Source organism: Cucumis melo, chromosome 4 (assembly GCF_025177605.1).
Source record: "Cucumis melo cultivar AY chromosome 4, USDA_Cmelo_AY_1.0, whole genome shotgun sequence".
Taxonomy (NCBI): Eukaryota; Viridiplantae; Streptophyta; class Magnoliopsida; order Cucurbitales; family Cucurbitaceae; genus Cucumis; species Cucumis melo.
Genome location: NC_066860.1, coordinates 34,111,429 through 34,121,774, shown reverse-complemented (window position 1 = coordinate 34,121,774; position 10,346 = coordinate 34,111,429). Strand labels below are relative to the sequence as shown.

Below are 10,346 nucleotides of genomic sequence, written 5' to 3'. Positions count from 1 at the left end.
AATTTTTCTTCTTATCATTTCATATAACTATTATTTTGTACCTCATAACTTTTCTTTTTTAATTTTATAAACAATCAGTAAATTTAAATTGAAAACCATAAACACCTCCTTCACCAAATACAAATCCCTTTATATAACAACTGCAGTTCTTTTTCCATTATGTCAAGTTTCATTTTGTTAAAGAGCTTAAACTCTTTCATAGGGAACACTACTTTATTGTTTTTGCTTTTATATGATTACGAATAATGTATTTATAAAATTCTTTTAGAAGATATAATTTGTAAGCATGCAAACATCACACGATACAATTTGAACTTCTTTTTTTCTTTCTTTTACCTTTAATTCAACCAAATCATAATCTCTTAGAAAATATAATCAATGAATATCGACATCGATATGTTCACATTCTTATCGATCTATACCTCTACACTCCCATCAATCGACATCGATATGTTCACATTCTCAACGATCGATATAAGAGACGAATTGACCTCATATTCAACTTTATCATGTAAAGCACAACCCACATCAGTCCAATTCACACGTAAAGATGTCTTTTAACATCTGGCGGTATTTTTAATTGGAGGTAGAATTTCAAAACGCAACCTTTTTTACTTTAAAAGAATGTATATGCTGATGTTGGTAAATTACCTCAAAACACATTTATGCACATTTACACCAATAGAAGAAACATCTGAGAATTATACAATGGATAAAGTCATTAAAGTATAAGAAAAGCTGAGATGAGGGTATATGAAGATAAGGATAAGACTATATCTTATGCGCAAACAATTCCAGATTCCCTCGTCTTCATATCCATTTCTTACCAAATATATATATATATATATTATATACAGACTTCAAATACAACTTGATAAACAACATTCTAGTTCTTTGCTGGAATGATGTTAATAACCAATATCATGATAGTGTAACATCCACAAATGTTACGTATAAAATTTTGAACCTCTCTAACTTTAAAATTAGACGTCCTGACTATCATTTTGGCTGGTAAAATCCTGTATAATTGATCTCCATATATTATATTAATGGTAATAGAATGTATCTTGCATCTGCAAAAGAGCATGTGAATAAGAGGATCAAATAGCTAATTTAACTTGCATTTTGAGCTTAAGATTTGCTGTTAACCAAAGGATTTGTAGTAAAACCTTGATGGCAGGGTGAGATTCTTAATAGTAAAGAGACCCTGCATTCAATAGAATGAAAATAAATAAGCGAAAGTCGGTTTCCATAAAAAAAAAGACAGGAAATATTTTGAAATGGTTGTGACATTTAATCAAACATCTTATTGGCATATACCTTGCCACCAATTTCCTCTGGAAGCACCACCAGAATCATCTTCTCCCCCATCTCTCTTCAACTGGCAACATAGAAGATTATTGTTCAGAACAAACAACGGATAATTTTGACAGAAAATAATGCAACACTCACAGAAGAGTTGAACCCAGTTCCCGGATTTTGATCAGTATAGATATCCTGACCGCCATAGTAGATTGAAGAACTAAGATGACATGGGTTTGTTCTCTGTTCTTGATAAAACGAACCCACCTCTCTGCTTGATGTGCTCCCATTCTTGCATTCCTTATATTTGGAACTGCCTTCTAAACAAACAAACAAACAAACAAACAGGGTTAGCAATAATTTAGGTGCGAGATACATTTTACAAAGTTTATCTCCAATAAATTCGTCCAACAATTTTTGTGATGCAACTAACCAGTTTTGGGGGAGTACGAAACAGCATGTGATTTACCACCGACTTCGGAGTTCTGGGAGGCCTTCCCCAAAGACAAAACCCCAAAATTAAGTTAAACCCGCTGCTTAAAAGTGCATGAATATAGAAAGAACGACGGGAATTAAAGTAGTAATTAGATCAAAAAGAATAATAATAATATACCTTGAAAGAAGAAGAAGAAGAGAAAACAGGGCCAAAAATGTGATTAGAAGAGAGCGAAGAAGTGTCTCTGATCCCGAAGAGATCAGAAGTGAAGGAAAAAGATGAGCCATCAGATGCTTTCTTCTCCGACATTTTTCAGAAAAGGAATCACTTGCCGTCGCCGGAACAAAATAACAAGTAGGGAAGAAGAAGAGGATTAGTGAAAGCCATTGTAATGCATACCCACCTATTTATACAAAACAAATTGGAGCAGAGCAACCCACCGACCTATTATTATATGCATAAATTTTGTCATTATTCATTTCAAATCTACAAACTGTTCACAACGAACGTTGAAAATTCAAATTTTCTTAATGTTATGAAAAAATCTATTTCAAACTTATAAGTCTTAAGATATATAACTGACAATTTTGGTACTCAATCTCACAATTTTTTAAATTGGATCATTTGATATTTTTTTTTCCTCCTTGACATTCAAAAATTATAGTAATTGAAATCTGAATTTTGAGAGTGGGAAGAGATTGAATAAATTATTTTTGTATGTAATCAAGTTTGTTGAGTGTCTTCAAATTAGGTACTTTATTTTTCAAATAAAAAATTTGTCTAACTCATATGTCCATAGATTATAATTGACTAATAATAATAATTGTCCCGAGAAGAACTAATTAATAATGATTGAGACATTATCAAGATATTATCAAACACAATACATATCTAAAAAGATGGAAACATCAAATATAATTTGTATCAATAATTTCAATCCTAACAAGTTTTTAGATTCCATCTTCAATCAATCAATCAATCAATAATTAACTTTTTCTTGTATATATGGTAAATTCTATTTATTTTCAAACTTTCTTGTGATGACGTAAAAATTGAAACAACGTTTTCAAATAATAAATGATTGTTTAAAAAGAGTAGTCTCATTTTAAGGAAAGTACCGAAAATAGATAGCACGAATGTAATATAGTGTCGGTTTATCATTGTACTCCACACGAATATGGCGGAGATTACTTATTCTCCCACTTAGATTGTCGTGAGTAGAATCATCTATAAATTTTTTCTCTACCATGCACTTACGGTTACTTGAGAGGATGGAGGTGTTATCAATATTTTCGATGCTTGAAGTTATAGAGGGGTCAATTTATTTTTCGATTGATATGTATTTATTGACTCAACTTGTCGGTTTAAATTGAGAATCACTGACATTTTTAACTTTCAAAAGTAACTCTCGAATGTCAGCCCATAAAATTTGGGTCTTACCTCAAGTAACCTAAACATTATTATATATAAAAGAAAAAGGTTAACCATTACATGTTTTCGGTTACATGCAGATTAGAGAGTCTATATTTTTTCTTTAATTGCATGTCTTTGGTTACATGCCAATTTAAGTCGGTAGTTTTATGTACAAACAACTCTCTTTCATTATTTCTTTATTTCGTCGGTGATGTGATAATTCATTACAAACTCCTTTCACCCCCATATCATATTTTTCCCTCTCCAATAATAATATAAATTTTCTTTACTATTCTTTCAACCAAACTAAATAATTGATGTCCTAAAATAATATTATCATTAGTTAGAGGAAAGAAAGGAACTACCTACAACACATATAATGAAGAAGGTGACGTTGTACAATAACATTAGATGGTCATACGTTAATGGGAAATCAAACATTTGAAAAGAGAATCTGCTTTTTTAGCAAAGAAAGGGAAAGAGGGGTCACATGGTATTTGAAAATGGAGGGGATGAAGAAGGTTCGAGGGCATGCATGAGTTACAAGTGTTCAACTTATTTTCAATCAGTCACATGCACTGTCCCTCCCTTTAAACGCATACTTACAAAACCCTATCTCTCCATCTTTCTATTCCTCACCCTTTCTCTCAAAAATCACTTTCATTAATAGGTGCACATTACTATCTCGGTTTTTCTTCTGTGTGCGCGACCTATGATCTAAATTCCAAATGAATATATAACAGTAACGTTTACCTCACTTTGGGAATAATAAAAAATGACCGCCATCTATCATTTGGTAGATAGAGTGCATAATGCACTAGTTGCAAGCATTTTCTTTTTACTAATTCACATTGTTCCTAGCTAACACACCATCAAGAAAGATAGTACAGAGTGGCAAGTGTGAATAATACAAGATTGAGGAAGAGTCCTAGCATGTGAAACATATACATTACTGTAACAAATACCTTAATTTTGCACTCACTAAAATCACGAGGGACTGATAGATATCTGACAGATAGGATGCATTTTTTTATAATAGTAAAAAGGTTACACTTCTTTGTTTATTAGTCGGCAACAATCTTATGACAGAAAAAAAAAGTTCATCTCAAAATAGTCATTGAGAATATCAATGATAATATGGATGATATAACAAAACCTATCTAATTCTATATAGCTCATTGGTAAAAATAGTTTTAATTGTTCTTGCTATTCATAATGGTTTTGACATAAATAATTCTAAAAAGATTTTAAAATTAAATCATTAGCTCCTTATTCATGAGTTAAATTTTTTTATAATTTAAAATATATTCATGTTTATAATGAAATTTTATTTCATTTCACTTCGTCTCACATTTCTGACCCTTTTAAACTCAATTTTTCATCTAATAATAATAATAATAAAAAAAAAAGCTTATTAATCATTAAAAACATGTATTTTTAAGTTAATTTAAGAAATGATTAGAATTAATTTGGAATATATAGGGTGGGATTAATGTGAATCTCATAAAATATAAAATATGGGTAAAAGTATGGAGAGCGTTACATACACAACAGCCTACCTGGGAAAAGGTCAAAAAAAAAAAAAAAAAAAAAAAAAAAAAGGAAAAAAAGGGGTGGTGGTGGTGGTGGTGGTGGTGGTGGTGGTGGTGGTGGACATGATGGGTGTTGTTTATGAGTTGAATGGGACAAATTAATTATAAACGACACTCAACACTCCAATTCCCAATTTGCTTCTTCCCAATATCTCTTCATATTCAAAAAGAACTTGGTGCATGCAACCCTTATCTATCTCTCTATTGCACAAAATAAAATAAAAATAAAAATGTTAGATAGAAAAGAGTTTCTATTATGTATAAATGATGTTAAAAATTTTATAAATATTTTGAAAATACATCAATCAAATTGCACAAAACTTGATCTTACAGGAAAAAAAATAAATAAATAAAAGATGAAACAAAACGGAAAAGACAAAAACCAAAAGTAGTTTTTGCTGAAATTCTTATTAATTTTCGGTTAATTGCTCGTAATGCAAAGCGTTAGGAGTTCGAAAAGTGGGCCTGAGTTATGAAGCCCACCAAAGTGGATGGCCACCTTCGCGACAAATAGTAGTGATGAGGCCCAATAACTTGCCGGAGAAAACAAAGTGGGCCGTGAGAATGGGCTTAGGAAGTGGGTTCTTTTTCTCTAATGGCCCATCACGGCGTCCTTCCTTGCTCATGAACATTCTCAAAAGTCCACATAATTCAAATAAATAGTTGAAAGGGATAAGTGTGAAATATAGCAATTAGATTTTTTTAATCATATACTTACATATAGTCAACCTTGTATGTGGCCCAATTGGGGGAAAACTCATATGTGTTATTTTGTAATAACTCTCCCTTTGTTTGCATAGTTGGTCTTCAACTGTCCGAACAACTTGAACACTACTTGTGTTGTGTTTTTTTCCACTCTTCTTCATTAAATTTAAAAACTCTCTCTCTCTCTCTCTCTCTCTCTCTCTCTCTCTCTCTCTCTCTCTCTCTCTCATGTTAAACCCACTTCTCTTAATAAATTCATCTTTGTGCTTTTTCCTTTTGGTTGTTGTAGCTTCCTTTCTTATTGAATATGAGAATTCAAATTCCTTAACGTGCATAATGATTGATAATTGAGTAAATCCACTTGTTTCTTTTTTAAAAAATTTAATTCATATATTTTATTTATCATCCATCAATGAAACCCTAAAGAGAATCGTAATCTCTATCAAAAAGGGAAAACAAAACTCTAAAAAACATACAAAATCTTGAGGATTTCATTTATACCAATAGAATGAATTATAACTTTTGAAATTAGGTGATTAAATGTAATTAACCATATAAAAAAAAAAATTATAGGGGACAGCAAAAGTGAAAATAAAAAGAGAAAAGATAGAAAAGGCAGTCCATGTGGGTATAGGTGAAGTGGTTAATGTCTTAGTCAAAATATTAAAGAAGGTTTTGATATGAAGGGAAGTGGGGGCCTTAGACCAAATATTGACGAACCCTCCAATGGGTTCAAATAACACTCACTAACACACAAAACTCAATTCACCCTCGTGCTTCTGATCTATTTTTTCTTTCTTTCAACTATTCAATCCATTCCATTGCTTCCCACCACATATGATCATATCCTATCACCTCTAAAAGAAAATTCAAATATCACTTTTAAGTCTACACATAAATTTTATCTGTCGTCTGCCTTTTACGTTATTAAAAACAACAACCCATTAACACCCTCTTTTCTTTTTCTTTAATCCATTGTCGAGCTTTTCATATACATCTTTTAATTTATTAACCATTTCTTTTTTGTTTAAAGAGCTCTTCATATATTTAAATGGAAAATGTTTGGCTGTGATTGAAACCCAAAATATTTCGAGAAAATAGTAAATTAACCAAATCTTTTTTGGGAAAGTTATTCCCACTCTTAGTTTAGTAATCAAAACAGATTAATAGATAATAAAATAGTGTTAATGAATGGTATATGTTTGTAGGGGTGAACTTTTCAATGACATTAATTATTATATTGTGTGGATGAATAAATTATTGAAAATTATGAATATTAAAAGAGGTAAAGTATTGCCTTTTACGATTGAAGTAATGAGTAAGTTTGTATGTATTTATCACGTGTGTTAAAAAACATTGTGAACTTTTCTTCTTTTTTTTTAATCTTTTCTTGTCTTTATATAAAAAAAAACATACAAGCTTTCCCTAACTTTTTGTATCAAGAAAGAAACCGATATAACGGAAGATAATGCGATGTCCAAATTTAGTTTGATGACCCAACAGTGTACGTGTTCCAACCTTTTCGTTTTAAATTTGTAGAGCTTTCCAAATAAGAAAGACGCTCGTTTAAAATTTGACATATTTATTCTGTCTTTTCATTTCAGAGATAAAAGTTGGTGAAAAGAAGAAAAAAAAATTGCATGTTTTTATTGTTAAGGACAACATAAACGCCTAGAACGTGACATATATCTTTAAAAACTAGATCGTAATATCCACTTGGAATATAAGTTCTCATGATTTTGTTTTCATTTTTATCAGAAAAATTCCTACCAATAAAGATAATTGCTTTTACTTTTCTATTAGTACAAAAATTATGAGATGAAGGATCACTTTAATTTAGTTGCAATTATCATAACACATCTAAAATGACATGGGTAACTAGGTCATTACATGTTAATTTATCTGAAATTAAATGAACGCAATTTAAACCACAGAGTATACAACAATATACACACTTTCTACGTATTTTGTCTGGCTAATATCACGTAAAATTTATAATTTAAGTGAATTAGACTTCTAAACATTTATAAATCAATAGATTATTAATTTTTAAAGACAAAAAATCAATAATTTTTTTAAAATAAAAAATAGTTTTAATTTAGTTTAGTTGAGTGTTATGAACTTTAAAAAGGAGAAGTACATTTAATTTTGTTTTCTACTTTTTTCTATATCTAATTCATTAGGTCCATCTCTCAATCTGAATTGATATGATCCCTCGTCAATTCACTCAACAAACAATAAAGACAAAATGTAAAAGACCCCAAGTCCAAATCATGTCATCCACTTCTTTCTTTTTTTTTTTTTTTTTTTTTTTCCCTCTTAAAAAGCCTCCTTAATTATTATTATTTTTCTCAAATCTATACTTAACAAATCATATTCAATATAAAAAATCTTACTACACATGTATATTAATATTTAAATCCATTATTCAAAATATATCAATATTATATTATATTATTATTCTTAGGAAAAATTGAAACTAATTAAAATTATATATATAACAAACCAAAATTTTTAGAAATTGGATATGGTTGAAAATTAAATTTCTTGAGTACCCACAAAAAGTTTCTGCTTGTAATGATATTTGTTTGCTGTCATTTTAGGAAATATCACAAATATCTGCCCAAAATTGACAATTTAAAGAAAAAAAGTCACCCATGGAAAAGTAAAATTAGTAGATGAACTCAAATATTTATTTAAGGTTGATATATTTATAGTATTCACATTGTATCGTTTTCTTTTTTAAAGTAAATGATAATCGCAACCATACAAAAGAATAAAAAAGGATTATTGTTGTCACCCACGTTATTCAAAATAACAAACTCACGTTTAAAAATAATATTTTGAATTAGGTTGAAAGAGATCTCCGTCGAATCGATATAAATAGTTAGTAAAATTAGTAATTCACATTTTCTTTTATTAATAGAAAAAGTAATGCTTCATTCCAAAATAATAACCAATATACATATTATTAACATACCTCTAATAGTTTGTACTAATAAAAAGAATTCATAAAACACTCGCCATGGTGCTTATGTGGGGAGATAAATGTGAATGAGTACTATAAGTATACAGTATATTAGAAAAGATTGATTTTGAATTATAAGAAAAGAAAGAGGGAATCAATTCACCAATTGAGAAATGGTAATTAAGATTTGAAAGTGTTGTTTCATTTTCAGTGAACTGTAAAGTTAGAATCAAAGCAAAGAAATAAAGCCCAAAACCCTAAATCTTAACAAACATAGATATATAGATCAAATCCAACCACATGTTTCATCCATTATTATTACCCAAACATTTCAAATTCTCTCCCCATTAACTCATTACCTCTCAAACGATTCTCTAATTTGAAAACGAAACTTCAATCTTCATATTTGTTTTTTTTTTCCTTTTCTTTTATATATATATATACACACATTTGGAATTAATCCAATGAATAATAATAATAATAACAGCAATATTGTCAACTTGATTCTCCCTTCAACAGATTCTAATTAATCCAAGAATAATAAGTTGTGGATTGTGACTGAAATGGATCTCCCACTCAACTTGAGAAGATGGGGCTTTAGTTTTTCTTTCCTCTCTTCTTTTAATATGATATATACTTTATTATTCTCTCTTTGTGATATGATTTGATTCACTCATTCGTAGACAGTCACCCCTTCAAAGCTACCTATAAAGATGAAACTAGAGAGACATTAAATTCACATGCCTTAATTTCTTTATTACAACTCCTATCACAACACTTCAACTTAAAAATCTAAACCTTTTTTTGCTTATTGGTTACATTTCAACGTTGATATACATAGAACAATTAAAAAGATGAACCCGACGTAGACTAAAGTAATGCATGTATAACAGAAGTATTATTGGATTCCTAGTTTATTATTGAAATTAGTGGTAGTTGTTCATTTAATATATTAAAACAAACTCAATTGACATTAGGATTAATTCCAAACAATCCCCTTAACCCAACCAAACGAACTTAATTACTCTATGACTACTCTTATAATTGAATAGAAACATATGTTATTAATGGGATCAAATATTAAATAATAAGATGAAGAAATTGGGTTGATGAAGGGCTGAGCACTAAAAGGGAAAATATTGGAAGAAGATGATAAAATTAGGAAATGAAATAATGTGATGTTAGTGGTGAATTAGAGTTGACGCAAACTGGTTTTTTCCGGTGTTTTATGAATGTTGAATCACGATTTGATATCTAAATTGGAAAGATCTTGTGTGGCCATCATGAAAAAAAAAAAAAAAAAAAAAAGGCTTTGTTGTCCACTAAATTGTATATGTGTACGTATTTATATTAAATTCATATCTGCCATGTGAAAATTGCATTTTGTTCTAATTAATTTAAATTACATGTCAAATTACCCATATTAACTCTATTTTTTTCTACTAATTGTGTCTTTAAACTTTTATTTTTTATTTACTAAATCTTTTTTTTTCGAATCTAATAATTTTTTTAAAACTTAAAAATGTCAAAATAGACCACTTCAACTTTCAACTTTCTTTTTTCTTTTAGATAAAGCATGTGGGTGCACATATTATCATATTAACAAAACTATTAATTAAGATATATATTTGGTCTTTGTGTGTATAATAGGACGAGAAAGTTTCATGTGTATGTTTGATAGTCTTATGAAATTTTTAAAAGGTTGAAATAGGTCAAAAGACCAACTTAATTAAAAAAAATACAAAATTGAAAAAGCTTTGAAATCTATTTGACATAATTTTACAAAGTTAAGAGTTAAAAAAGCTAAAATTGAAATTTAATATTTAGAATATTACGTGGGATTGAAACAAACATGTGATTCTGTATCCCGAACCTACACGTAACTAGACTATACCGAAAAATTTTAAAAAAATGGAAGTCTAAGAAAAGG

At 29.3% G+C, this 10,346-nt stretch overlaps 1 protein-coding gene across 4 annotated transcripts; it reads right to left on the bottom strand.

Moving 5' to 3' along the window:
- Positions 1-778: 778 nt before the first annotated feature.
- On the bottom strand, positions 779-2,416 carry LOC103486348 (uncharacterized). 4 transcript variants are annotated; one of them, XM_051084233.1, is made up of 7 exons: positions 2,322-2,414; positions 1,916-2,182; positions 1,736-1,796; positions 1,453-1,622; positions 1,321-1,381; positions 1,170-1,207; positions 779-1,073 (listed from the first exon to the last, which is right to left on the bottom strand). In XM_051084233.1, the coding sequence occupies exons 2-6, from the start codon at positions 2,045-2,047 to the stop codon at positions 1,191-1,193; spliced, it is 441 nt and encodes a 146-aa protein (XP_050940190.1). In that variant the 5' UTR covers positions 2,048-2,182; positions 2,322-2,414; the 3' UTR covers positions 779-1,073; positions 1,170-1,190. The 4 variants fall into 4 exon arrangements, with proteins under 4 accessions (XP_050940190.1, XP_008442496.2, XP_050940191.1 ...); XM_008444274.3 differs by having other exon boundaries at positions 1,916-2,416; XM_051084234.1 differs by lacking the exon at positions 2,322-2,414 and having other exon boundaries at positions 1,453-1,619; positions 1,916-2,212.
- Positions 2,417-10,346: the final 7,930 nt, after the last annotated feature.